Source organism: Venustampulla echinocandica (assembly GCF_003357145.1).
Source record: "Venustampulla echinocandica strain BP 5553 chromosome Unknown scaffold_2, whole genome shotgun sequence".
Classification (NCBI taxonomy): domain Eukaryota; kingdom Fungi; phylum Ascomycota; class Leotiomycetes; order Helotiales; family Pleuroascaceae; genus Venustampulla; species Venustampulla echinocandica.
This window is the reverse complement of record NW_022474207.1, coordinates 2,990,527-3,017,418: the sequence shown is the minus strand read 5'-3', so window position 1 is coordinate 3,017,418 and position 26,892 is coordinate 2,990,527. Positions and strand designations below refer to the sequence as shown.

The 26,892-nt window shown below is 49.6% G+C and overlaps 13 protein-coding genes across 13 annotated transcripts; 6 read left to right on the top strand and 7 right to left on the bottom strand.

The window, feature by feature from the left end:
- Nucleotides 1-283: 283 nt before the first annotated feature.
- BP5553_05373 (uncharacterized protein) lies at nucleotides 284-2,937 on the bottom strand (the record flags this gene model as incomplete). The annotated part of the gene is made up of 2 exons (XM_032013996.1): nucleotides 284-2,527; nucleotides 2,578-2,937. 2 exons carry the CDS (start codon nucleotides 2,935-2,937, stop codon nucleotides 284-286), a joined length of 2,604 nt encoding a protein of 867 aa, XP_031870596.1.
- A 766-nt stretch (nucleotides 2,938-3,703) lies between these two features.
- Nucleotides 3,704-4,820, top strand: BP5553_05372 (uncharacterized protein; the record flags this gene model as incomplete). Its single annotated transcript, XM_032013995.1, has 3 exons — nucleotides 3,704-3,790; nucleotides 3,837-3,964; nucleotides 4,016-4,820. 3 exons carry the CDS (start codon nucleotides 3,704-3,706, stop codon nucleotides 4,818-4,820), a joined length of 1,020 nt encoding a protein of 339 aa, XP_031870595.1.
- A 299-nt stretch (nucleotides 4,821-5,119) lies between these two features.
- Nucleotides 5,120-6,178, bottom strand: BP5553_05371 (uncharacterized protein; the record flags this gene model as incomplete). The annotated part of the gene is made up of 2 exons (XM_032013994.1): nucleotides 5,120-5,895; nucleotides 5,950-6,178. 2 exons carry the CDS (start codon nucleotides 6,176-6,178, stop codon nucleotides 5,120-5,122), a joined length of 1,005 nt encoding a protein of 334 aa, XP_031870594.1.
- A 1,218-nt stretch (nucleotides 6,179-7,396) lies between these two features.
- BP5553_05370 (uncharacterized protein) lies at nucleotides 7,397-8,326 on the top strand (the record flags this gene model as incomplete). The annotated part of the gene is made up of 4 exons (XM_032013993.1): nucleotides 7,397-7,622; nucleotides 7,686-7,726; nucleotides 7,779-8,051; nucleotides 8,105-8,326. The coding sequence occupies 4 exons, from the start codon at nucleotides 7,397-7,399 to the stop codon at nucleotides 8,324-8,326; spliced, it is 762 nt and encodes a 253-aa protein (XP_031870593.1).
- Nucleotides 8,327-8,519: 193 nt separating this feature from the next.
- On the bottom strand, nucleotides 8,520-11,216 carry BP5553_05369 (uncharacterized protein; the record flags this gene model as incomplete). The annotated part of the gene is made up of 4 exons (XM_032013992.1): nucleotides 8,520-9,775; nucleotides 9,829-10,973; nucleotides 11,028-11,103; nucleotides 11,159-11,216. The coding sequence occupies 4 exons, from the start codon at nucleotides 11,214-11,216 to the stop codon at nucleotides 8,520-8,522; spliced, it is 2,535 nt and encodes an 844-aa protein (XP_031870592.1).
- Nucleotides 11,217-12,635: 1,419 nt separating this feature from the next.
- On the bottom strand, nucleotides 12,636-13,750 carry BP5553_05368 (putative Fe-S cluster assembly protein dre2; the record flags this gene model as incomplete). The annotated part of the gene is made up of 2 exons (XM_032013991.1): nucleotides 12,636-12,958; nucleotides 13,015-13,750. The coding sequence occupies 2 exons, from the start codon at nucleotides 13,748-13,750 to the stop codon at nucleotides 12,636-12,638; spliced, it is 1,059 nt and encodes a 352-aa protein (XP_031870591.1).
- Nucleotides 13,751-14,277: 527 nt separating this feature from the next.
- BP5553_05367 (uncharacterized protein) lies at nucleotides 14,278-15,269 on the top strand (the record flags this gene model as incomplete). Its single annotated transcript, XM_032013990.1, has 3 exons — nucleotides 14,278-14,360; nucleotides 14,619-14,897; nucleotides 15,020-15,269. 3 exons carry the CDS (start codon nucleotides 14,278-14,280, stop codon nucleotides 15,267-15,269), a joined length of 612 nt encoding a protein of 203 aa, XP_031870590.1.
- Nucleotides 15,270-15,913: 644 nt separating this feature from the next.
- BP5553_05366 (Short-chain dehydrogenase protein sdr) lies at nucleotides 15,914-17,270 on the top strand (the record flags this gene model as incomplete). The annotated part of the gene is made up of 7 exons (XM_032013989.1): nucleotides 15,914-15,963; nucleotides 16,210-16,354; nucleotides 16,486-16,572; nucleotides 16,628-16,939; nucleotides 16,998-17,060; nucleotides 17,115-17,193; nucleotides 17,248-17,270. 7 exons carry the CDS (start codon nucleotides 15,914-15,916, stop codon nucleotides 17,268-17,270), a joined length of 759 nt encoding a protein of 252 aa, XP_031870589.1.
- Nucleotides 17,271-17,751: 481 nt separating this feature from the next.
- Nucleotides 17,752-18,562, bottom strand: BP5553_05365 (Uncharacterized protein; the record flags this gene model as incomplete). The annotated part of the gene is made up of 2 exons (XM_032013988.1): nucleotides 17,752-18,291; nucleotides 18,371-18,562. 2 exons carry the CDS (start codon nucleotides 18,560-18,562, stop codon nucleotides 17,752-17,754), a joined length of 732 nt encoding a protein of 243 aa, XP_031870588.1.
- Nucleotides 18,563-19,875: 1,313 nt separating this feature from the next.
- Nucleotides 19,876-21,305, bottom strand: BP5553_05364 (ER membrane protein-like protein; the record flags this gene model as incomplete). The annotated part of the gene is made up of 2 exons (XM_032013987.1): nucleotides 19,876-21,070; nucleotides 21,184-21,305. 2 exons carry the CDS (start codon nucleotides 21,303-21,305, stop codon nucleotides 19,876-19,878), a joined length of 1,317 nt encoding a protein of 438 aa, XP_031870587.1.
- A 972-nt stretch (nucleotides 21,306-22,277) lies between these two features.
- BP5553_05363 (uncharacterized protein) lies at nucleotides 22,278-23,330 on the top strand (the record flags this gene model as incomplete). The annotated part of the gene is made up of 1 exon (XM_032013986.1): nucleotides 22,278-23,330. The coding sequence occupies one exon, from the start codon at nucleotides 22,278-22,280 to the stop codon at nucleotides 23,328-23,330; it is 1,053 nt and encodes a 350-aa protein (XP_031870586.1).
- A 316-nt stretch (nucleotides 23,331-23,646) lies between these two features.
- On the bottom strand, nucleotides 23,647-24,186 carry BP5553_05362 (mRNA stability protein; the record flags this gene model as incomplete). Its single annotated transcript, XM_032013985.1, has 2 exons — nucleotides 23,647-24,072; nucleotides 24,151-24,186. 2 exons carry the CDS (start codon nucleotides 24,184-24,186, stop codon nucleotides 23,647-23,649), a joined length of 462 nt encoding a protein of 153 aa, XP_031870585.1.
- A 1,208-nt stretch (nucleotides 24,187-25,394) lies between these two features.
- BP5553_05361 (putative DUF431-containing protein) lies at nucleotides 25,395-26,224 on the top strand (the record flags this gene model as incomplete). The annotated part of the gene is made up of 5 exons (XM_032013984.1): nucleotides 25,395-25,707; nucleotides 25,761-25,778; nucleotides 25,825-25,935; nucleotides 25,985-26,103; nucleotides 26,168-26,224. 5 exons carry the CDS (start codon nucleotides 25,395-25,397, stop codon nucleotides 26,222-26,224), a joined length of 618 nt encoding a protein of 205 aa, XP_031870584.1.
- Between the last annotated feature and the right edge of the window lie 668 nt (nucleotides 26,225-26,892).

Below are 26,892 nucleotides of genomic sequence, written 5' to 3'. Positions count from 1 at the left end.
ATAATTAATCCCTATATTGTAAGAAGTGCACTATCGTAAATTAAGATGACTTTACTGTGTGAGATGGGACGATACCTACTCATAACACAGAACTACAGATAGTTATAACGACGTAATGACGCCACATCCCAATGGAAGAACATGGTAGCACGTGGAGCGCAACATATGTGCTCTCACTTTAGCAAGTGGTTGAAGGATCAACAAGGGATATCAAAATCAGCGACTAGTGGGTCAATGGGAGTGCAAAATATTGTTTATATGTTTGTAAAACTATAGTTCTCAACTATCGATTGAGGTTCAACAGTCCTTCAATATACTTCCTCGTATCGATGCCGATACCTTGTGCCAGTTTTCCAGGAGCGCCTATCCAACCAGAATCTTCAGCTGTCGAAGAGCCACCTACAAATCTGGAGGACCTAGTTCCAGTGTAGTCGCTTGCCTTCCGGATCAAAAAGATTACTTTATCTTCTCGCGCTCCGCCTGGAACGGAACTGGAGCCAAGGGTACTGGCCGTACGGGATGCATTTGATCCTAGGGTGGCATCACCACCGGACTCATCTTCACTTGTAAACATGAGATCTTCGCCCGTACCAGAAGTAATCGCTGGCGGGGTTTCACGTTGTTCCGGTATCCTAGTCCATACGACCCACCAGCCTCGGCTAGTCTTACATGTACGCTCTAATTCACTTCCATTCTTGATAGTTGCGATATATGTATTAAGAATCTGCAGGTGGGTATTCAACGCCTCAATGCGTGACCATGGAAGTTGATCAGAGGATTGAGGCTGGGTATGAAACGGATCTGGAATGTTGGGAATAGTAGAGTTTAGCGTTAATAGCTTTGGGTCCCAAACTAAATCATATATCGTCGCGCTGCCACTCCTGTCCTTGGAATTCAGAGTTATGTCTGGCCTGGACGCCCGGAAGGTCGTTGAGCGGAGTAAAGGTTTCATGAGAGGACTGAGTTGATAATGTAGTGAACGGTAAAGGCTGCTCGATGCCAAAGATTCGGTCTGCGGCTCAAAGAGGAAGACAAAGATGAATGGTTTATTGGCGTAGACGACGACACGCAACTCCTTCATGTTCTTCCCTTCCGGTGTCCCAAATACCACACCCAGTGTGCCACCGAGCGCCGAGGTCTTATCTTTGAATGATGCTTGCTCGTTCTCAGTGCTGTGTGCATCAATACTAGTTTCAGCTTCAACATGGACATCCGCCTGTGTTTGCAACTCGATAATTAAGGTTCGAGCCGATATGTTTTCGCTCAAGTTATCCGAAGAGACGCTGCTCTTCTGTGAACCCGCCAGGTTCTCGACCACAGTGTCATCATCCTCATTCTCGATATCTCCCATTAGTCCAATTAAATAATGCCCAACGGTGTCGTCGGGAGGGCGGGGAGAGCTGTCTGATTTGCGTCCTTCCTCGCCAGTTGAAGGCTTGCTACCTTGGCTTTCAACAGAGCCTACTGCGTTCCCAGAATTGGTATGGGCAGCTTGAGCATCGGCAGCATCATCATGGCCGGCAATTTTAGATGTAGTTCCACCAAGAGTCCAATGGCTTCCATAACCAAATTTCAAGTAATCAACAAATTTGCTACCCTTGCTCGATTCGCTATTAATGCTGGCAGCATTGGAAGAGTCACGATGAAGAGAAGGCCCTCGTTCTCCTAAGCCTGTTCTACCGCGAGTGTCTTCGCCATCCGGAACAGGCATGGGAGGGATTGTTGTCATTGAATCCTGGGTAGGACCCTGCGGTAGCAAGTTAACCCCATAAACACCCCTCGAAACCTCCCTCGAATTCGAGACGGCTTCACCAGTCGCCCGCTTTCCTGATTTGCGGTTTTTTCCGCGACCGTGGGTAGTCGACTTATCCATCAGGCCATAGGTAGAAGGACCCCATCTATAAATATCTTCTACCCAGTGGGACAGGTCTCGAAGAGACCTCTGTAGCAATTCACCGGTTCCAAGAAAGACAACTCCATCTTCAGCAGTGGGATCATTGCCAGAGCCAAGCCATGGCGATGAAGGCAATGTCCGATGGGCGTCGACTCTGTTCGTCCCTTTCTGTACATCGTCGCTGGGATCAATATCGCCGAACCTTGACACGATCACGTCGACGAGTCCATCTATCCTGCCAACAAAGCCTTCTAGAACTTCACGTTCTCCACTTCCTCGTTCTTCCTCGCCCACTCCCACACCAAGCTCCCCGCATGCTGCAATTTTGATGCCCCCATACAGGTTATTGGCGGGGTTTCCGTGCATGAGCACATTCCATGTTGACAAAAAGGTATCCCAGTAACGACCGAGGATATTCTCAAATTCCGACCGCTTAGTTCGGCCAAATAGTTCCTGTATTGAGGGCGCACGATGTAGGAGAAATGTTGAGTGTGCCCGAAGGAGATCTCGCAGAAGCAATACTGCAGGCTTTACCTCACGAGATGAATATTCGGTGGTTTCCACTTGTTCTGGCGCCTTGTTCTTCGCTGCCGTAGTCGTCACCGTCTTCGGAAGTATTGTTAAATTGATTGACTGCAATTATTAGCAAGAACGTTACAAATAAGGATAGTTGCTTTGCTGACAGCCAATATCCACCAGCCAGGCTCAAACTCATGGAGTATTATGCGGGACTTCTCAGTCTCAATCGTATCAATGGATGTCCCATCGGCGAAGCTCTTTCCAAACTCTACCATGCCCTGGGCAAGGCCAATCCGTCTTAGCTGCTTATTTCTGCTTTGGTTGGCGGCATCCTTAGCAGCCTGCGTTGATGCATCAGCTACACGTTGTTTTCGCCGCTTTCGATCCTGATGGTCTTGGGACGTGTAGTAAACAATTTGGTCCGCAACAGTCTCGTCTGTGGTGCCTAAGGAGGGGTTGTAAATTGCTAGAAACCCCAACTGCGCGGGAACCGTCTTCCGCAACTGTTCGGCGGCAAGAGACATGGCATTTTCGGGCGGCGAGTAGAAGGACTAAGGAATTCGTGTACTGGGGAGGGGGATGATGAGGGTCACGGAGCGTTGAGGTCGATGGGCGTGCGGCATCCTTATTCTTGGTGGTGATAGTATCGCGGTGGGCCACTCGAATCCAGCCCAAGAACTATAAGCCACCAGAATGGCATATACGAGGTATTATCTCGTAAGAATCGACTTTTGAGATTATATGTGTAATGTACTTCGTACTTGTGGGCGTACAGAGTAATGCCCCAAATGAAGATGGTGCTCCAGAGATGCCCGACGGCGGTTGATCCTCGGCACATCCCGCGGAGCTTGTCCCCCTTTTGAGATGTCGAGACCACGACGCCCACTCACTCATCTTATACCGTACTTCGTATGCACCCCTTGGCACTCACGATCATATCTAGATAAGGGAATGGGGTGGGTGGAGCGCTGAGTGGTTCCACAGGAACATTGACGATGAGGCCATTGTTGAAGTTCAGATTTGTGGCTGTACAGCCACTCGTACAGCATCGCATTCCATGTGCAAAGAGATGGCATAGCACCAAGGTTTCGAGCCCCCTTCGTGTTCTTTTTTGTGGCTCAGATGAATTCAGCTGCGACTCGCTGCGAGCGATCCATGCGGAGCATCAGCGGGACCCCAAGCTTATAGCGTCAATTGATGTCCTTTGCCGGCCAGGGAAGAGAACCGGGAGATCAATGACACACATACGTGAATGTACTTAGATTAAGGCCCATTCTAAATCGTACAACAATGCTGACCTTACTAGTACCAATTAAAGGGGTTGCTCAAAGTCTGGGACTTCCAGTTCATGAGGCGGATACTTTTCGGGGCTGGAATGTAAGTTCTCACTCACTACCATCTCATACCTATTAACGTTAATTAGTTGCCCAGGCCACAGAATGAGGCTATAAATCTCATAATAGCTGTCTCGTTTGGTTTGTTTATACCACCTCGCATCCTCAAAGCGGCTGAATATGGTGGGCTGAATGTCCACCCATCTCTATTACCGAAGTTCGTGTCCTAACACATTTATCAATTCCTAAAGCTAATCTCAGCTAATAGCTTTCGCGGCCCTGCACCGCTACATCATATGATTATGGCCGGAGAGAAGACCACAGGTTTTACAGTTCAGACTCTAGACCACAAATCCTTTGATCATGGAGTCATTCTAGCGCAAACACCTCCGCCAGGCCTTCCAATCCCACTAGCAGATAAATGCACTTATGATGACCTGCTTCAATTTGTCAAACCAAGGGCTTCGGACATGCTCATCCAAACTTTGCGAGATCGAGCATTTGTACCGCCTCTTGTTGAAACTGGAGGCTACAAATTTGAAGATCTAAAACATGCTCCAAAGATTACGCCGGAAGACCGACATGTTCGATGGGACGAATGGGACGCGGCTACGATATATAGGCGGCACCGTGCTCTTCAGCGCCTCTGGAATAGAGTGTGGGTTGATGGGAAAACCGAGAAACGGATCATATTCGAGGATCTTGAGTCGGTACCAGTGACAGAAAACTACTTCCCACCTGGGATTACGGACATCGCTGATGAGCTGAAACTGTCTTACCGCAATCAAGAAAGGGATGAACAGCTCCCCCTCGAATACGTCGTCTTCTCCACCGCTGATGGGGAGAAGAAACCTCTCTTCTATGCGCCTGATGGAGATGCCATTATCGTTCTCAGCGACAGCCATCAGGCTCTCAGAGTAAAGAATATTACGGTCGAGGGTCAAAAGATGAAGCCTGCTAGACGCGTGATGCAAGCTATTGGCCGTAGTGGAGCATGGCAGCTTGCGTTGGATCCAAAGGGCGGTAATCAGGTGCCATCAGTGCAACTAGTTGAAAATGTACAACAAAACTAGCGGAGCTAGTTAGATAAACTACGCTGAGGGAAATATGTGGGATGGTATATCTTACATATCAACAAGGGGTTCTATTAACTATAGACGCTATGTACTTTGTATAACTATTTACACCACCGTGATTCTTGATTATATGTCTTCCACCGAGTCTCAAGAACGCCGTGCCTATGCTAAAGTGCTCGAAAATGCCACCCACACCGGACCAATGCAATTCCCGGGTCAGCCAAGACCCAAACTCCATGCCTCTAAAGAAAGACTAGCTCCTATCAATATTTTTCATGATATGCTCCAGAATCATATCAGTAACCCGCCGGAAGCTCATGAAGTCCAGGTATCTTCTGCGTTGATGAAATCTCATGAACCTCGTGAGGCAGTTGGGACTTCCGGTACGGTTGATATACCGGAGCTGGAGACTGATATACCGGGGCTGGAGGCTGGTCCGGTTCTTCAGGCGGTGAAACTTCACCTGAATAATCCTGCTTGCCCGCAGATGGTTGGAGTGGGTATGTAAGATTGTCATCATCCCTGTCTTTGGCTTTCCTTCTAGACCGGAACACCAAGGCGGCGGCGACGATGAGAAGAGCGACTCCGACGAAGATACCGACTCCTAAGCCTGCCTTAGCGCCAGTAGATAGGCCGGAAGAAGTAGCAGATGTATCCTTGGTTGTAGGAGCGGAAGAAATTGATGGCGTTGGGGTGGCTTCGATAGCTTGTGGAGTGTCATCGGTCGTGGATGCAGCGTCTGTCGGTTCGGATGGTTCTACCGGTTCTGCCGAAGTTGTAGATTCAATTGATGAGGTTGAAGAAGTTTCTGGCAAGGTAGAAGCGGAGGTAGACGATGCTGAAGTAGTTGAGGTAGTTCTTTTGGATGAAGTGGTCGTGGTCTTAGGGGTAGCCTTCTTAGTGGATGACGACGACGCTGTTGCGATCGTGAAGAGCGGGCTCACTGCTTTCAGTCCAGAGTTCGACCCGTTGACGAGTAGAAGGGAGAATATATGCCCTTGGGATAGTTTTATATTATTTCCTATGTTCACATTGAATAGGTAGCTCTGGGTCGTATATTTTAAGTCATTCTCTAAATAGAAAGGTCAGCTACAGGTCCTTCATTCGCGATAGATGTCTTACATACCAATGAGCCAGGAAATCATTCCATTTGATTGTGCCTTAAGACCCAACGATAGTTGCGAGTAATCTGATCCCGCATTTTGCCAGCTAACTAAGAATTTTTCGCCCAGCGTGAGAGTCACGGTTCCATCCGGGCCCTTTGGGTTAACAAACTTCGCGACACCTAGAACAGTCCTGCTTAGTAGCAGTACCGTGCATAGGAAACCAAATAGTCGCTTCCCAATAGCATACATATTGATTTCTCCTTGGTAGAGAATCGATCTCTAATTAAAAAAATATAGAATGAGAGTTAGAGAACCCAGCATTGTGTCCAGAGTACATTCTCCCTCGGAGTCCAGAAGAAATTCCTAACTGTGAACCCCCTACATGGTAACCTCGTGCGGATAAACCGAGGAGCTGCGCCGCATAGCAATAAGATTTGCGCGTGTTCACGATCCTTCAAGGCTGACTTTAACCTCAATTTCATCTCGTGCAAATTGAGCATCACAGGAGTACTCCGTACATGGCTAACTCGAGACCTGTGCCGCGGCTATGCATTTTTAAGTTTTGTGGTTTCTAGATGATTGGGGTCTTGGGGAATGCCGCTGAACCAAAACGCTGGAGTTTCACTTGGTAGTTGCACTCTAATCTTTAATCTTCGTTCCACATTCGGTTGGTATGTGTGTACATGTACAGTAGGCATGGCCGCTTCTACTACGTAAGTTACTTCGTACTCAGCTGCTAATCACCCTCTGCTCACCTTTACAGTAGATCAGCCAGCTCGCTTGAGCAGCTCACTTAACTAATCTAAGATCTAGTGTCGTGAACCCTTCTTGGCAGCTCCGTGCGTGTCAATACAAGGTCTGCTCTTAGATCAGCTCGAGACTCGGCGTTCCAAGCTTTCTCCACCTAATAATCTATACTTTCTCGTGACTCTTTTCCTTTGTCGCAGGTGTACTTCGAATATTTTAGTCGCGGTCCTTCGTACGTAGGCTCGTAGCGCCATTTCCCAGTCCCTATATCTACGGCCTCAAGCCAAAGTTGCATCGTTTCTGGTGCTGGAGATATCGCAGTGTGTTCCTTTGAGTTCTGTATCCAGGCCTGAATCAGTTCTTCCGTTAGTTAGCAAAACAGTCGATTTGTAGACATTGTTCAATTCGTTGTTGAGGAGCTGCAAGTACGGAGTATTCTAGTACGTAGTAATACTACGTAAAGACGGTCGAATTCAATGGCCGATTACTCTCCGGTATTTCTACTATTTATTGCCCCTGTCGCCCCTGTGCCAACCCCCCAGAACCACCGCTGTAGCGCTTTTTTAAGCTCCAAGGGCTGACAGAATTAGATTAAGGGTTTACAGTAGCTTCATTTCACTTCAGCTCGCGCTCTCTCTTCACTTCCTTCTTTTGCATTTCAAAAGTCTCTGTGTTGGTTGCTGCAAGTAGGTTTTCATTATATTCCCTTCCCAAAGGAATATGCGTTTCTCGTTTACTCTGTCGCTCCTCTGCGTAGGACTCGCGTCCGCGGCAGGGAGAAGGTCACTCGTTGAAGACCAGTCACCAGCTCCCCGCGGCTTCCTCGCTGCTCGGGTTCTCTCTGACGATAAAACCTGTGCCGAGACATGGGGGAAAGGGAGCATCATTTGTACCTCGTACAACTGCTTCAACCCTACTCTTGGTGAGCAGTGCTGTGGGGGTGGATGTGAGTTCTTCCTGGCGCAAGCAATTGACATTGGTGTAATCCCATGCTGACAATTCCGTGGAGACAATTGTGTTGGGGCTAACAATAGTTGCTGTGGCACTCTTGTACGTGAATACTGAGACGCTCGTTGACGCTGCATTCTGATATCCTCGGCAGGGTCCTGGTGTAACTGGCACTGCTGGTGTCCCTGCGAAAAGCACCCTTAGTCAACCGCTTCTACCGACTCTCACTCGCATAGCTCCGTCTGGGAGTTCCTCCACATCATCTTCGTGCGCTGGTGTCTCTGGCGAGGAATGCTGCCAGCGCTTGAGCACCTCTCAGCATTGGTGCTCTGGATCGTACCCCAAGTTCCTCTGCTACGATCCCGCCTCCCAGAGTTGCTGTAGTGATGGTTCGAGATGCTTGACAGACAATTGCTGTTCTTTTGTTGTACGTTTGGATTCACAGACTGCAGAGGTGTGTCTGGCTAATAGGAAGTATAGAATGCGACGGCGATAACTCCAAATGCTACTCAAGCAACGGCTCGGGCCAGTGGCTCTGTTACTAGCTCCCCCACAACCGCGCAGACAGACGCAACTCGAAGCACCAACCCGGCAGCAGCTACTACCAGTGCGAGTGCCGGGTCGGATAACGCCGCCATCAGAAATACGGTAGGAGGTATAGCAGTTGCTGCTTTGTGCTCACTTGCCATGGCGTTGCTGTAATTAGAATACTAGAGTACGAAGTACGACCTCACGGGATTAAAAGCGTTGGAAGGTGGAAGTGCAAAGTGCTGGTGCTCTATGGCCACGGAATTCAACGTATCCCAGATGTGGTAACACGATGGCTGTTTCTTCGTATACCCATGGGACTGAGCTATTATAAGTTTATAACTAGGACAGACTTTTGTAAACCTATCTACGCCCTGCGTCCTTGTTGGTCTTCGCGAGTTGCCTCGCGCACATCCTCCATTTCAATTCCCTCTACTTCGCTGCCCGCGTGCCTGGCCACGACGACTTCACTCACGCTTAAGTTGTCTTTTCCGTGTCCACTCGTTATCTCTTCCGCACCATCCATCAAGCTTTCTCCTTCCGCACTGATACTCGTACTGGTAATTGTGACGCGCCGAGTCCCAACGGCCTCAATCCAGTCTTTGGTCCCTTTCCCCGTGCCCTTCTCAGGCCATAATAACCGTCCCACGATCCTCCCTGCCGACGCTGCATCCAAGAACTTCCGCATCTGCTTTAGTCCAGTTCTGCCCATAATCGCAAGAACCGAAACTGTGCATATGACAGCAACAGTTATAGCTGCTATGATGAACGCCGGGATAGCATAGAGTATCCGGTACCGAATGCGTTTCTCGTAAATTGTAATCGGAACTTGACTCTGCGGTGCATCATCTCCATTTCCCTCGCTGGCACGCTTCAGAATAGTTTTCGAGTGGCCAGAGGCGACAGAGCTCAGTCCCCACCCCTTTGTCCCGACGACCGCGTTTGCTGCAACATCTGTCCAAACTAGATCCAAAATCTTAGAGGTAGAGTCTACAGAACTTGATAGGTTTTGCCATTTAGCATAGAGGGCAAAACTTGTTTTGCCCGAATAATCTGCAAATCCTTGATACCCAACCGCACCTGGTCGGTTTATCCTGAGGGCGCTTGCTAGAGCTTGGTAATAGAATTCGACTCCTGGGAGATTCTGTCCGGTAATTGGCACAGGTTGAAGGCCATCATTAAAAAACTGGTCCTGAAAACCTGGCAAGTAAAGGCTCTCTTGGGAGATTTTGGAGATGTTGTATGGAGCTGTGGGAATATTGGTAGAGTTGGAGGTTCCAAGCACCCCCCAAAGTGGTTGCGCATTTCCCAACCTCAAGGATTGCAAATCTTCGACACCCCAGAGAGGAAGGCTTTTGCTATCTTGGTAGGTTTTCGGTTTCGTGGCTTTGATTTTGAGTGCTTCGATGCCTGTGGCATTGTACTGAAACGTGACCGTCCTAATGGTTGCTTTAATAGTAGAGGCGCAGCTGTAAATCGGAATCGACCACGGTGATCCTGGGTCGGTAATAAGGCGAGAGCCTCCATCGGTGCGGTTGGCGGCACCATATAAGAGACAGCATCCGACAATACTGCTGTTGATATTTGCAAGACTTGAACCTGAAGATCCGGCGCAAAGGTTCGCTGCCTCCGTTAATACCTTCTACAGAGCTAGGAAGAAGCACAAGGATACGTACTAATAGCAGAAAAATTCCTTGCATTGATCCCGAACGGATTAGCATACCCATTAGATTGGTTGCGGGAAGCAGTGTTGGTGAGGTTGAGGTAATCTCCAAATTCAGTGTTCGACCTAATGATATCTTCCCCAAACTGAACACTAGCGCTCTGGCTGAAAGCTGTGATGGGAAACGCTGTTCCCTCTGCCACATCTATGCGCGATATGTTCGACAAATCGGAATCGGTTGCATTGAAATACTTTAGCGTCAGGAAATTATTAAGCCAAGCTGCCTTGTATGCCCTCTCTTTCAAATCAAGATTGAGCTGCCCATTTGGTGGCATATCAAGACTCGGAGCAGTATGAGACAAGGCAGAAAATCCACCACGATCTGTCAATCGAAGGTTTCTCACAGAGCCTGTGTTGTCCATTGGGAGTTGGAAATCAACTGTGAGGTTCAAGCTAACGCATTGAGTCTCTGGCTCGATGAACAGGATATCTTCATCCCAGGTACTGCCATATGGAGGCGGCTGTTGGGGCGCGGTATGGTTGCGGAAGCCAATGCCCCCTCTATCCATGTCGACTAAAAGCCCCTCAACTAGCTTGACACCCTCGTCGAGGATAAGGAGAGAGAGCTGTCGGTATGCTGACTGAAGAGACCAACCTTCGGCACCGGACGTGTCAGTGCCATTTTTGTACGTCCTCCATTGGATGTCGAATATGCTTGAGACTGAGGGATTAAAACTGGTTGCCCCATTCTTGTAGATAGCGCTCAAAGTCTCAGGTACAGTCCTGTTATATTCTGACGTACAAATTTGCAATGATCCTGCCTGGTTACAAGTCTGATTGAGAGTAGAACCAGGGCAAGCAACATCACCACCGCAATTTCTAGAGAAAGGTGTATCAGACCGAGGCGGCGTTCCGTAGCCAAATGGAGAATCATCCGGGATATAGCTGAATAGTGTCTTGGTTTGTGATTTTGACGGCTCAATTGAGTCGTACAATCCCAGAGGAGTGGCAACAGAGGCTATTGTGAGCAATAGCAAAGCCCCTGTTTGAAACCAGCCTATAGTATTAACATGTCTTTGAACTCCAGTGGTAGCTGCTGTATCAGTACTCAGGATGCTTGGCCAGTAGGACGAGTGCAGAAAACGGCCAAGAACAGACCTAGGGAGTATGAGTAAGAGAAGCGAAAGAACAGAGCAGTGTTTAGATACTCACCATGTCACCAGCGAGTTTTCTTCAGAAATGAAGGCAATAAGTACTCCAGGGATGGCCAGGGATAAGAAGAGTTGAACTACAGAGTTATTAGAACCGAGACAAATTCGATCGGCAAGGGAAGGGGACCATACCTGCAAACACTGCTGCTGCTATAATACCCGAAACTTCACCAACGGAGATTTGCAACATTTTGAGGCGGGATATGTCGTACACAGTCACAGAAAGTCTACTCGCACGTAGCCGCCATTCTTATTCGTAAAGGATGGGCGCGAAATCCAGCAACCATACTTCGTAATTAATGCCAAAATACGAGCGATCCCTGGGAGTGCGGCTGACTGACGAACTGGGGCTGAGTCCCTTCAAATCTCCTTGGAACTTCCGGGGCATGCGGTATGCCTGCTCGCTTATTAGAACAACTCCAGTAAAGGTAAAGTACTAAGTAATACGGAGTAATAGGACATACTACGTACTATCGCTGGGCCATTGATAAATTAACAAATTGCTTAACAGAGCCTAAGCGCGCCTTGCAGCCAAGATAATAACGACAGACTTCTTGTGGTAGAAATTGAGAGTAGTTAACACCTCCACCTATCCTAAAACTACAGTATGCGTTTATATTTCTTGGAGATAAAAAATCCGAACAATTTAAGAAATATAAAGGGGAAATTCATGTCCGGGCCCTCGCTATAATTTTTAAGTATTATAAGCTAACCTTAGCTTTCTATGTCTGCTACAAGCTAACTTATTCAAGTTGTCAAATTTAACTAGACAGAGAATCAATTATATAGAAGTTAGCTGCGTAAAGTCAAATATTGTAGCATCACGTGTCATCGGAGGGATATCGGAGAAGGTATTCGAGATGGCTTCCCGCCTTTCCACTTTTGATATTTATCCCATGTAGCTCTATTGACGATTGCATAAATTTAAACAGGGCATATCTCATTAGACCTGAGTGGATAGATTTCACACTTCGGAATCTACCTTGCGGCAAACCCCCGCTCACGCAAATCAGGGTTCCAGCAACTATTAAGAGCAGAGTTTAAGATATAAAGGAGTTTGGCAGGAGGCCCCAGAAAGGCATTTGCTCAACTATTACCATCTCAACATCTATTGGAAATACGCACTCAATTGTTCGCTGATATCTGTTTCGTCCGGCCATACCTCGCACACAGCTCCCGAGCCGACATCACCCTGAACTTCGTCATCTGAATTCGTCCTCTGCTAACTGATCCGCCTTTCTGTGCCCACAGACAATATCGCAGCGGGTGGAACGATGTATCCCAATAAAGCGGCCCAAGTACTTGCTTATAACTGTTGACAGGCACAGTACTGTCTCGATAACAACATAATAGCAAAAAGAAGCGAGACTATAGCAAGTCGTAGTAGAAATACTCGGAAAACGACAATATGCCAATTTTCCCGCTTGACAAGGTGGCCCTAGAACGAAACCTCCATTCCGAGCAAGGAGATATCCATATCTCTTTCTATATCACCATATGCTCGTCTATTTCGTGCACAGCCAAACTACCGGCAATGCCCACGAAAGAGTGGCACAAACGCCGCCATATCTATCCCAAAACGCCAACAGCTCTAATGCATTTGAAAGGTTTACAACTGGATGTCGTCGTTCAATAGGCGGACCTCCTGGCCCACCGAAAACGCTGGCATTCCTATGTACGGACAACCGTCACAGCGGAATGCGTCTCCGAGACTGCAGTTTCCGCAGGAGCCGACTTTCCCCTTGACAGTGAAGTCTAGCTCGGCAAGATCATCCGATTCCAACATGACTGATTCCAACTTGAGGGACTTGAGTTGACTGTCTGCCTTTGACCGTTTAGCTTCATCTTCAGCAGCAAGCCTCTCTGTCAATCCGCAAGTGCAATCCTTGCAGGCTCGTCGGCGCTTTCCAGCGCGTGGGGCGCACTCGGGAGCTATAGAGAAAACATCAGTATGCGGGTAGCAAGTCGAGAGGAGGAGCAGGACTTACGGATATTGATAGGTCTCATCAGGTCTTCCTCCGTAAGCAGGGTATCCTCATCGATCAGCTCATCATCATCATCCTCGCCAGTGATCAGCACATCTCCAAAGTCATCGCTGAAGTCCACAAATCCTACTCCCGCAGGCTTGTTCTGTGATGCAACACCGTTTTCCAGCTTTCCATTCAACGGAACGGCAGTTACGGTCACTGCAGGCTCGGCCTTGGAAATAGCAGCACCCTTATCCTTCCTCCTTAGCTTTAGAGGAACAGCATCACCTGCACTATAGTCAGGCTTGGCCATCCCCCCTTCACCTGCGACTAATCCGGCCAGGATTGCCTCACGGAGGTCTGCACTGGCCGGATCTTGACCAAATGTACCATCTTGTGAATGTAGTTTTCCGCCAGCCTTCAACGCCCGAACAATCCTGCCAAATACATCTCGACCAAGGAGCTGCGCAGATTCGTTTCGGGATCCGTCGGCGTCGGTAAGGATCAAGATTAAGTCGTAGGTGGAATCTGGAAGTGTGACGAACCCCGCGGCAAGCCGATCGAGCATCTGCAGGTCGGTTATGCTTCGGTCGTATGAAGAAAGGACATTTCGAAGTAGTTCTTCATGGCTCGCAATAGACGGCGGCGCCAGCAAAAGAGTTCGAGCGTTGAGGGCGGAAGGGGGCGCCTTGGGGGATGGGTTTGTGGCTATCGGGTTGAAATCGGAGGCGTTATCGATGGTGATGGAGTAAGCCATTGCGCTTCGTAAGCCACCCGGCCCGGGTGATTGTAGGTGGTATGTGAGTGTGTAGTATGTGAATGGGATTTAAGGCTCTGTTGTAAACTGTGCGATAAGGAGAAGTATTTAAAGGTAGGATGGTGGGCGGAGATGGATGGAGATGTTCAATTCCATTCTTCATCCATTCGAGTGCAAACAATTATTAAGCGGTTTTTCACCCCCCCATTGCAGCACCACCACTGCTCGGCGGCGGGGGCAAACCGGCGTTGTCGGAGTCTGGTAGCTGACCAATGACGGCTGCCCCCGGGATCCGGTCGTTTCCCCGGATTTCACTGCTGGCCGCGCATTGGTAAATAGTACATGTACCCAGGTAGGGCCCCGTATGTAAGGTACCTAGGTGGAAGTAGGTATAGAGTGACCATCAGCACCAAGCACCAAGTACCAAGTATAAAAATATAAAGTAAGGGTATAATCCCCTCAAATGCTAAACCGCAGACTGCACTTGGGGAGATCTACCCATAATAGCAGCATTGTACCTGACAGCCATGGCCCGGAGTGGGAATGATGTGACTCTTGCGCTCTGGTGGCGTGACCACTTACTTAATGGTCCGCTCCTACGTACCGCCTGGTGAGAGGCGATCAGAGCTCGAAGCTGGCGGTGGGCGACTCGCGTGACCTCAGCGCCGCCTTGTTCCCAGCCCGCCTACCTCACCTCCTATATACTTCCTCCCTTGGAACTTCCATCATCCTTCTTCCTCTCCTTCTTTCATCAACAATCAATCGCACCATCAAACCATCTCCTCATATTCACACCAACACAATCTGACAATCAATCTCCAACCTCTCCAATCCTACCTCTACAACATATTCACACTCTCTTCATCAGTAAGTCCCCATCAACAACCCCGATCTGTGACGCTTACCCCGCCTCCCGTGCTTCCATCTCATTCCTCGAGCCTCAGCTCCCCGTTCCCATTGAACACATCACTAACCATCACCAATTGACAGTGGGAAAGACACACAAGTTCAATGATCGTGACCACGCCGGCCTGGCTGATGGCACCGCCCTGCCGATCGAGCATCTGCCTCGTTACTTCGCCAAACATGGCCATGCTGATGTAGACCCCAAGAAGACCAAGAAGAACGGTGCAGGCAAGGGTGGATGGTGAGTCGCTCCAATCATATATCATCACATCACATACAATGCCCTTCTCAATTGAGGAAGGACAATGTTGTCCATCCCCAACATTCACCACAACAGATTGAACTTCATGCTGACTAGTTTAGGGGTGTTGAAGGCGAAGAAGTCCAGGATGAAGGCTTCAAATTGACCAATGCCCGTCGCCGTTCCAACAGCAGCAGCTACACCTCCGGCCTGAAGGACTTCAAGACCAAGTTCGAGCAAGTTGAGCACGATCCCGTCTTCGAGGAGGATGTTCATGGCCCTGGCGAGGATGCGCATCGAGAGGACCCGCATGACAAGGTCGAGAGCTCCGATAGCAGCGTCGAGGAGGAAGACAAGGCCAAGAGTGTTTAGGTTGGCGTTAATGATCCGGAAGCCATAACGATTACCCGCCTCTCTCTCGGAGGATGGAGCAGACGCATGTTAGTCTGCTGGCGGATAAGCACGTACGACTTCGTATTATACATCGTGCAGCGATGATGACTGGCAGGCATAAGACCAGGTGTATTACCATTGAGCTTTTAAGCTTGATTAGTTACTCAACGGCATAGAGGAATAGCCCAGTAAAACCACACTTTCACTCGGTGCATTCATGCTGGTGCAGGTGACGTAGTTGCAGACTTTATCCATCGATAAGATCAGGCCCGCTTGAGTGCAGGTCGCAACTGACCACTGTAAGGGCCAATTCCCACATCAATATACGAGTAGATTTCCGACTAACCAGCAGCAGTAATATCCGCAGCTAACGGATCTGTCTCAGACTCTCATACGGAGTAAGCCAGCGGCGTTGAAACCCCCAAAAGAACAATCCGCCGGGGCACTACTACGCACACCAACTCCACTCTAGAACCGAGAGACTGGACCTTCCCCACCACTCGGCAGGTCCTCTGTGCAACCCATGTACCACTGTATATTTACCCAGACCACAGCCCCACAGCATCACTTACAACCCTTTCTACTACAAAGCTACTTCGTACAATCCAACAACAACCTCAAACATGCCTTACTCTCTAAAAGGTCGCAATGTCCTCGTCACCGGCGGATCTCGGTTAGTTAATTTTTGTAGAGACATTCCCCTTTCCCCCCCGTGTTTTATTCTATTTTCTGGCCATGGAATAACCCCAATAGCGGGGGTTATGAACCGGATCTGATTTCCCGAAGCCCCTCTTCCCCCCAAATCTACGGGTTTTTTTGATTCCGGTCGCCGTTATATATATGATAATTAATGCTTAAAGCTATACTCAAGTATCAGATTGATGTAGAAAACATTGCTAACACGTCTGGTTTTATTTAGTGGTCTCGGGGCGTTGATCTGCCACTTGTTCGCCAAGGAAGGATGCAATGTGGCGGTTAACTACTTCTCGAGCGAGGATTCAGCAAAGGGTGTTGCGGAGAAGGCGGAAAAGGAGTTTGGGGTTAAGACGTGTTTGATCCAAGGGGTATGTTAGATATTGCCTTTTGCTTTTATTTCTAGTTTCGAAGGATATCTTCATGAGGGGAGACATCTTCCCTGTGTGTATTGATTCCAAAGGTGGGGCTCCTATTGCTGACATTTATATCTGTTGTTTAGAATATGGGCGTTGAGGCAGACTGTATAAGAACCGTCAAGGAAACAATCGCTCAACTCGGAGGCCTCGATATAATTATCTCCAATGCAGTTTGTCTCCCTCCCTATCCATTTGCCCCCTCTAACTAGCCCTCCCCCACCCCAGGGCCATACACGCTTTTCCAAGTTCTCCGACCTCAATGCTCCAACGGTCGAGGACTGGGACACCTGCTTCGCCGTCAATGTAAAAGCGCAGACCTTCCTGATGCGTGAAGCGCTCCCAACCTTCAACGCTAACCCCGAAGGCGGCGTATTCATCATAACATCTAGCATCGCGGGCATTTGCACTTCCGGAAGTAGCATGCCGTATACCGTCACCAAGGCGGCGCAGTTGCATCTCATGCTGTGTATGGCTGCGACACAGGGGCCGAAGATTAGAGTTAATGCTATCATGCCTGGGTGGTTGGATACTGAGTGGGTAAGTCATTTTGAAAGTTTGAAAGTTCTGGCTCATGATGCTGATGGGGAATGGATAGGGCAACAAGTATAGCCAAGGACGAATCAATGAGGTAATAGCGAAATCGTGGTTGAAGAAGGGGGTAAGTCTGTCCGTTTCCCGTAGTATTCATATGGCGTGTTAATATATGCTGTAGACGGATTTGGAGGACTGTGCACAAACATTCATTGATGTTGCAAGGAACACTTCTATGACAGGGCAGAAGATATCAGTTGGTGAGTCTTTCTGGGTTTGAATGGGAGCCATTTGGTTTGAGCTGACTATGATAGACTCGGGTTTGGGACAGGCCTAGATGGAACTGACAAGGACAAATTCACTAAACCCTCCCGTGTAGGCTTTAGTATCAAGGCAGCATAGTCAAATAGAAACCCGAACCCTTATTGATAGTACAGCGTACTGGGCATTTGATGAATTCTTGATTTATGGGGCTTGAATAGCCCTACGTATTGAATGGCCGCTAGACCACGGAAGCAATCGGAATACTCCCTAACCGCCGCCACGTAGCAGACGAATACTGCACTCCCATATCCTGTGTAGCGTGATAATGTTTGATTAAAACAGATAGCAGATAAAAACGTAAGTCGTTAAAAAAATAAAGAATTGAAACGAATGAATCTGAAGGCACCCCTCCTATGGCGTTATAATCTCATCATGCTTCGTAACCCCCCGGTACCAATTCCTAAAATAATCGGTTTCAACCAGCTCCTGCTGATATCCATACTCCGGTTCCCGATGTAAGGAAAACAATCCCCAAGTCATGCAAAATAAAAGATCTAGATAGCAAGCTTCGGTGAACCAGCTTTAGAACCAATAAGATCATCCACTAGACCACTCCATAACTCCTTCAGCACACCGGGTTCCTTAGAATCGGCATCAGCGGACGATGAGAACCCAGCAGTAAGCTGTCCCAGATCGACCTCCAAAGCCTCATTCCCCACCACCTCGCTCAGCGCAGCGGGAGCTACATTTTCGGGATGACTCGCACAAACGTTGATTTCCGGTCTGAAGACAGCCTCATCGGCCGCCTCGACCATGAGGCCGGACTCCGGCGAGCGGTCGGGGGAGTAGTTATCTGGAAGCAGAGGCACGCGCAGCTTGGCGAAGGGGTTTGAAGGGACGTCGGGGATCTGGGGGAAGGTGAAGTGGTCCATGGTGGAGGCATCGCGGACGGCTTGCTTGGGGGCCGATGACCGGAAGGTTTGCATTAGGGGGATGGTTCGGGTGACGGGCGCTGCTGGGCGGTGGCCGTCGCCTAGTGTGTGGAAGCCATGCGAGTTGTTGATGAGGTCGGCAGCGGCGAGACGCTCGACCAGCTAGTAGTGTTGCAATGTATTAGTATTAAACTACGGTTCGTCTAGGGGAAGATGGGGATCCTTGGGTCCGACCTCTTACCTCTGCTTTATTGCCGTTGGTCTTCAATTGACGTTTGCTGCATTCGGCCTTGAGGTCGAGTCTTGAGCGGGGTAGGTAGGCACTTCTGGCTTGGGAATCGAGGAGAGTAGACGATCGGTTCGCGGTTTGGGTTGAACTGATTCTGCGCACGGCCTGGGCGAGTTTGGTGACTGGAGGAGTGACTCTTGACATAGCTGATTCGACTTGTTGATTGAGTCTGGGGATGTGTTGATGTTGACGTTGATGTGGATGAGAGATGAGAGATGAGACAAGCAGTGAGAGGAATTCGGGGAGATGGCGTGGTGTAGGTACGAAGTACTTGTGCTGTATATCCGGAATAGTATTTGGATGGGGGGGGGGTTTACGTCTCACTGGCTAAGGAAGAAGCGGAAACAGGAGAGCAGGAGGTCAGGTGAAAGGGGGAAGGGGGACACAACGTTTTATTACTAAACGAAGCTATACGTAGTAAGAGAGAGAGGGCTAGAACTCGAACCGTCGAGCAATACTCCGTAAGCAGAACTGGGACTGGCACTGGAACTGGAACTGTTGACTTGTCGGGATTCCTGATGGAAGGCCCAAGCTCCCCCCCTGGCCCCGGCGATTGTTGAGATAGACGGTGGAGATATGGAGAACGGGGGCACATGGCACGCTAGGGGGGGAAAGGCACAGGCTTCCGCTCGTCAACAAAGCTCTACCGGTAGGGACTATGACTCTTCGTATTCTCTCTCTGGATATTGTGTTGTGGTGCTTCTTCCTATCTATTACTGCAGACTTCCGATATGTAAGGTACGTTGTACTGTCGATGCTCCGTACTCAGAGCTCTGCTGTGGGCGACAGACCGCCGACATCATCGCCAGCCAGTGCCGGAGCGGTGAGCATGGATGCTGAGCTCCGGCCACTGTGGAGACGCAACGCTCGGTAACCGAACTACTGAAGGCTGGAACATGACGAGTCCGCGTATGGAAAATGCCCGATTCGAGGACGCCCTCACACCGACACTCACTGCCAAAGGGGAGAAAGGGGAAACCAAACATGAAATCAATCGAGTTTCAATTCAACCTCACAAGTACCCAGCTATCGGCCGCCCTCTCTTGTGTATTAACTAAAAACCACCCGGGACGATTGTGGTGGGCCGGAAAAACGGGTATCTATCAATCCATCCTCCAAGTGGTGGTGGTGGTGCTTACGCTCTGGCCCACCGATAGAGCTCGATGTGCCTCAACAATAATGTCGTGTATGTACAGTATAGCCTGCCTGGAATATGATCGTCCCCAACGCCGCCCAGGTGTAACACACACATGACGCCCCAGTTCTTAAGAACTCTGCCTCCCATATCGTGTACAGGAAACCCTCTGGAGAAATCGCACCCAATATATCCTCCACTCTCATGCTCTCTCTATACCTAGATCTTTTTCTTCATCATTTCGATATCCTGTCATATCGTGCCGCCATTTGCTTCGTATGGGCCCGTGGCTACTGACATATGAGATCCCTTCCAGATTGGATCAGTCGGTCTTCCAGTGACCGGTAAGTCCGCCGTCCATGTCTTCCTTGCCCAGGTACAGCTCCAAGGCATATAGCCCCATCGTTCCAACGACGTTTACCCAACGCCAGATATTACCACCAGTATCACCACCCTGCATGGTCCACCACTCCGCGCTGTTTCCTTCTGCGGATGTGGTTGAAAAGTGTTGCATTAGTAGACTAGTGTATACGGCGATTAGAATGCTGGGGCTAAACCAGCTTAGGAGCCCCAGGAGTTTGCCAGCACCGTCGCTATCCTCAAGACTTGGTTCCTGGGACAAGGCTCGAGCTCCAGATTCTCGTACAGCTGGAATGATACGCGTAGCTGCATAGAAAACGAAGATCCGGTAGGCGAGAGAGATTATGATGGACGGCGTGATGGTTTGGAATGCCGCATAGAGGAAGGTAAAGCCTGAGTGGACGGCAGACGGTAGCGTCGACAGGATGTATACTAACGTGGAGTATGAAGCCATGATGATCGGGGGGAATGGAGGGAATTCTGGTTGCGCTGGAGGCGATGCGGCTTCCTCTGCCGAGGTAGGGAGATAGTCCGTGAAGATCTGGTAGATGCACAGTACCACGTACGCGAAGAGGAGCGAGCTCTCGACCGGATTCCCTCTGCCACTGCCAATGCCCCAAGCACATAGGAAAACGGCACAAGTTATGCTGACCCCAATAAGGATGGCGTCGACATTAGAGATTTCCGGGAAATTGGTGATCCGCCAGAGGAAATACACCGAGCTGGATATAATGGAGGCGGACATGACCAGGAGCCCGATCATCCAGGTATCACTTCGGCCACGGTTAACCAGCCATCTTGTGATTTGTCCGGCGGCTTGGATCACAAGCAAACTGCAGAACCCCTCTGCTAGCTGGAACAGCGGCGTCGAGTACCGCAGTACCACGTACCAAGTTCCGACAGTCATCGACTCCAGGAGGCCGCTGGAGCCGAATATCCACTCCTTCACGCTGGTGTTTTGTGCTCTCTTGCCACTAAACGTTCTCGCAACCCAGTCTCCGCTATTATTCGCATCGACGGCAAATCGATTCATGCTCCATATTAAAAGTCCTGGCACCAGGATCCACTGGAACATGCCAATAATCTGCACTAAAGCCCATCGTCCTCTCGAGTTATCGGGGGTATCTAGTTTGAGAATCGAATAGAAAAAGTAGAAACTGTAGGGTTCAAATATTAGCAAGGCTGGTGAATAGCTTCCAATACTGGAGGCCTATGGTATCGAGGCGCGCGCTAAACTGGGATCGGGGAGGGTATAAGAGACAGTTCTTACAGGAATAAACACAAAGAGAAGGCCAGGCCACAGTCCCGTCCGCCAACATCGAAGGAGATAGGTATGGAGAGGATGATCGAGAGGAGGAAGATCGTAGACGAAAGCACGCGGAAGATCCACATGGGCGCAGTGGGCGCCGGAGCGTGCTTCGAAGCGCGCCCAGCTTGGTGCTCTGTGATGTTCCAAGCACGTATTGCGACCGTGGAGGATGCCGGCGTAGGGCAGCGCGTCGGCGGGAGTTGGTGATGGATTTATTGAAGGTCCTTATATCGTGAAGGCACGGGGAGACGATGGCGTCAGGCTGACCAGGTAGGCTGGGTATCCTTATCAGCGCGTTCACAAGCTTTATCAGCAGGCGAGAAAAGGGCTTTTTCGCAGATAAGGGTATTATCAGGGCGAGGTTATCGGATGGATGACTGTCAGGACCCGTGGGAGAGTTTGTTCGTCGCTGCAGAGATGTATGGTGCGCCGATGATGCCTGGCTGGAAGGGTCGCAGGCTCCCTGGAAGATCGAATGTTTGGTTGCGGCCGGTCGCGTGCGGTGGAGGACTGGGATGGCAACAATTTATATTTACCAAGCTCCGCGCAGCTCTAAATACCTTGCAACCCGGGTTTTGGACGGTACGAAAGCGTCAAGAAGGATCAAGGGAGGGCGATCGCAAGGCGCAGGGTCGTGGATTAGAGGTGAAATCCAGGTGGCGTAATGGAGATGGAGGAGAGAGCAATGTCCAGGGAGATGGCGATGGCGATGGAGATGCTGAAGTGCCTGGCGGAAAAAATCATGAATCGCTTGAAAAGGCCAGCTTGGCAGCTCAAACAGGCATTTCTCCAAATTCAAAATTGCGCTGGTTCGTCTCGTGGATCTGGTGGCACGCTGGGAACGCACAGACAGGCAGGCCGTCCAGGCTGTTTGCACCCTTTGAGCTTCACTCACCACTCACCACTCACCCCTCCAAGCTACGGGCTACCTGCGCTGCGCTAGGAGACTCTAAACTCCACGAAAGCGCACCTCTTCAGCTTCGTCCATCAACACATCCAGATACATCTCCAATCCAATACATCTACACCGCTGCATGTTTCGGAGCACCGTGAAGATGGCAGAAACAGCAGCAAAGAGACTGAAGACCTCGCCCATCAGCATTGGTACGCACAATGGCCATTTCCATGCCGATGAAGCTCTTGCGGTGTACATGCTCCGACTCCTCCCCGCCTACCAATCCTCCCAACTCATCCGCACACGAGACCCAGCGCTGCTCCAGACCTGCCATACAGTTGTTGACGTGGGCGGGGAATACGATGCCGCTGCCAATCGCTATGATCACCATCAGCGCACCTTCAGCACCACCTTCCCTGGCCGCCCAACCAAACTGTCATCTGCCGGGTTGGTGTACATGCACTTTGGCAAGGCAATCATCGCGCATCATCTAAGTGTCGCGGAAGATGCAGAGGAGGTCGGTGTTATCTGGAACAAGATCTACGAGAGTTTCATCGAGGCATTGGATGCACACGACAACGGCATATCGGCCTACGACCCCAAAGCTATTGCCGCCGCTGGACTGGAGAAGAGATTCAGTGATGGGGGATTCTCCTTGGGAGCGATGGTCGGGAGGCTCAATCCGAACTGGAACGACCCCGTACCCGCGGATCCTGTTCAGGCCCAACAGGTCGAGGATGAGAAGTTCTTGACCGCGAGCGCTCGGATCGGTGAAGAATTCTCAAGGGATTTGAATTACTACACCAAGGCATGGCTGCCCGCCAGAGATATTGTGCACAAGGCGTATGCGACGCGGCTAGAATATGATTCACAGGGAAGGATACTGGTGTTTGATGGCCAGTCTGTTCCATGGAAGGATCATCTCTACACACTCGAGGGAAACGAAGGTGGGGATGCAAAAGTTCTTTATGTCTTGTACCCTGAGAAACCTACCCCGGATGCCAAGTGGAGAGTCCAGACTGTACCTGTCACCAAGGATTCTTTTGAGAGCAGAAAATCGCTACCGGAAGCGTGGAGAGGATTCCGGGATGAGAAGCTGGATGAGATATCGGGGGTTCCTGGTGGCGTGTTCGTTCATGCCGCAGGGTTCATTGGCGGAAACAAGACGTTTGACGGTGCTTTAGCCATGGCTGTCAAGGCACTTGAACTTTAAGTTTCTGTGTGCAAAGTAGAGCATTGCAAGGCGTTGTAGGAAATAGAAAAGTTACCGAATTAACATAAAAGTCACATTACTTGACTGTCTCATGTACCCACTCTTGAAAATGCATTGACTCGAAAAGCTAGAAGTGGAAAAACTTCGATTTATTTCTCTACCAGGTACAACCGTTAAGTAGAAGCAACATGTACAACGAAAAGCCTTGTCCAAACCAAATCCCTTGTTAAAAGCCTCGTAACGCCATACCCAGCTATCGTAATTTCATCGTACTGTACTTCATGATAAGCACGCACCCATGACTCGCAACCCCTGCTTATCTCCTAATCGGAATACCCTCCTTGATAACTGGAGGGCTTATGTTATCCTTCGCCCGCTGACCCGTTACGTCGTTCTCATCCACCTCATCCACGCTGGTCTGCCGGTGCAAGAAGCTGCTCTCCTTGACAGGGCTTCCGCTGGGAAGTCCGGCGCCGCCCCCATGGTGGATGTTGGTATTGCCGCTACCTCCTTGGTTCGCATGTCCTACACCCGGGGATGAGAGGTGGGGGATGTTTTCTGGGAGTGGATGCTCAGAGCCAACGCTGCCAGTATCGACTGAGCTGGCCTTGCCGGCTTTAGAAAGGGCGTAGTCGCCCGAGTCGAAGTATTTGCGGTCCTTCAGGTGCTTGGCTAGATGGTCGGCTTTGGATGGGAGTTTGCCGTAGAGGCGGAAGAGTCGTTGCTCATCGGGAGAGAGGGACTGTGAATGGAGATTAGCAAAGACCATTCCATCCGAAACCGCGAAGGCGAGGGTTGTGGGGAGAAGGTAACTACTCACATTGACATCGATCTTGTTCTTTTGGTGGGGGTTCATCTTGTCTTAAAGTAGTGCGTGTGCGATACGTTTGAGTGCGGGGTTGAGTGTTGAGAGAAACGTGTTTCTTGAAGGAGTAGTGTAGAAGATGCGTGTAGGAACTTTGATGTTTAACAGCGGAATTTGTTTATGTGGTTGCGTTGTCACTGACGACTGTCGTCCCGGTCGTCAAAACAATTCTCCCAGGATCCCGGTCGAAGAGTGAGCAAGATTGGTCGAGACAACAGGGGGGGAGCTTTGCTTCCCTGCTTTCGCCAGGGACCCGAGTCTTAAGATAGGGTTAGCAGGAGACGAGGTTTCAATGGGACCTGGATCAAAAGCCTCCTGGTATTTTGCAATGGAGTGAATGCGGAAGAAAGAGGTAGAACAGGTGAACTTGGAGTGACGATCTGACGTGGAAGTGGTCGTGGTAGTGGGCGTGGAAGTGGAGGGAAGTGGTCGGCAGATGGAGGGGTTTACATATGGGCGCACTACTAAGCATTTTGCGGCGTTTGATTGGCCAGCCCCGGCTCGGTTAAGGCTGCGAGAGTTTCGACGGTGAAACCCGCCTTTGGTGAATTGGAAATTTATTGTCAAGGTGACGATTCTTTTCCCCTAAAGCCATCTTCAAATTGATAACGCTGAAGTGCTTATCAGTTTCATATCTGTCAGAGTGACGTAGGGCTATACCTCACCCTCAACCTCAAACCCAGCCTCAATATCCTAGCCATCTACCGCCGACGCCCAGCGCTTTTTCCACATATACAAACCCCATCACATCGCTTCCTGAGTAGCCATATCGGGCCCGTGTCGAACGGTCTTCATTGGCGCAACGCGGTCACAAGACATCAGAACCAGTTTCAACTAGGACGCCGATTCAGAAGGATCACCCTGATCATCATTCAAGGCTTTAAAAAAAACCCCCCCCCAAGGTCACTCTACGGCCGCTGCATTGCAACACCGATCCTGCTATTATTCCCTCTCTAAGGCGTTCGAGACCGGCCGGCATTCCAGGTCAAGACTTTTACCCCGCAACGCAATACGCCAGCCTTCGTCACTCAACCACCCAAGGAAGTCATCCGATTTGTGTACAAGGCAATATTTGGGTGCTGCTCTAAGCCATAATACCATATATCTCTTGTCCAGCGGAGGTCATTTGTCCGATTGGTGTGCAGAGTGTTGCTCCGATCCGCACCTTCTTGGAATAGTCTTGCCCAACTCAGATAGCCATGGCCAGTAAAACATACATCGTCGAGCATCTTGATGACGAGCTTGGCCCCTGGTCTGAACTGGAGTATGTCACAATAGCAAAAGAATCTCACATGGCAGGTGCAAAATTCTGCCTGTCATCAGTACCCCCGTCATTGGTGTTACCAGAGGCCCTGAAAGTTGTACCTGGTTTCACGGCAGATGGAAACAGCGTAGAAGACCTGTATGCAGCTGATAAATCGCGTGTTTGCTTGCTTGACCCTTCGGCCTCGAAGGAGTTGAGTCCCGAGGATGGCGACACATTCGATGTATTTTTATTTGGTGGCATTCTAGGTATGTTTCCTATGTTGTAAGATGTATGTCCATCACGCACTAATACGTAACAGGGGACGATCCCCCGCGAGGTACATTCAAATCCAAGAAGAGCCGGACACGACTAAGGAGTAACAGATAGGACTTCGGAATTGAGAAAGAAGGGATTTGAGGGCCGTCGGCTTGGCCCAAAACAGATGACCACCGATACTGCTGTGAGAGTGACAAGAATTGTCGTCCAAGAGAAGAGTAGGGGACCACCCCCGTCTGTGCAAATTATATGTCTAACTGTGGGCAGCCCCTCTTGAGAAGATTCCGTATACCGATTACCCAGAACTCCGTATCAACAAAAATGAAAGCACAGAGATGCCGTTTCGATACGTGACGAGTGAGAAGGGAGAGCCCATAATGCCCGAGGTAAGCCAAAGAGCAGCAAGTCTTTGCGGTGTTCGTTAGTCAACTTAGGCCTAACATATCATAGGGGATGGTTGATTTGATCAAGAAAGACTCGGAGAAAGGTATTGGCGAGCTATTCTAACTGTTGATGACTGCAGCCCATCGATATTATAGATCTGCTCTTTGCACACGATTTAGAAATCCAGCCTACCGTCCTGGTTGGAATAAAATAGCCTGCAATGTATCAATACAATAGAAGACTGAGCTGGACATTGTGCAAACGGATAGCAATATGTGTATAGCTAAATCGCTTCTGTTGCTCCTGTGATCTCGATGCTTTCTTATACCGTACTATACTCACAGCATACTTACCTAGGTAGCGTCTGGAACTTGTGCTAGGTACCTAGGTAGGGCTTAGTATGGCTAAAAGTAGCATGGAGTTGTGGGGATGCCAACGTCAACGTCAACGTCATGCCTTGCTTTATTAAGAAACTCTGGTTCAAGTGAATCAAAAGCAAAGCGTCGACAATCGTCGAGACGGATTAGCATTATTTTAATCTTATCGTGACCTTACTCGTTTCACCTGGAAGTAGCCTTGGCCAAGCATTTGGAGGCTTGACTAGCAGGGCAACCGTTGCCGAGACGCCCGGGGATTAATATTGGAGGGTGGCTGGATCTGGATCGTTAATGGCCCATGAAAGAACAAGACAAAGCCTCGGGAATGAAGTTATTGAGCTGTTAACATCTAAATTCTTTTTCAGTTGCACACTGTAGGAACTGCATGCAAACTTATAATAACGCGATTCAACC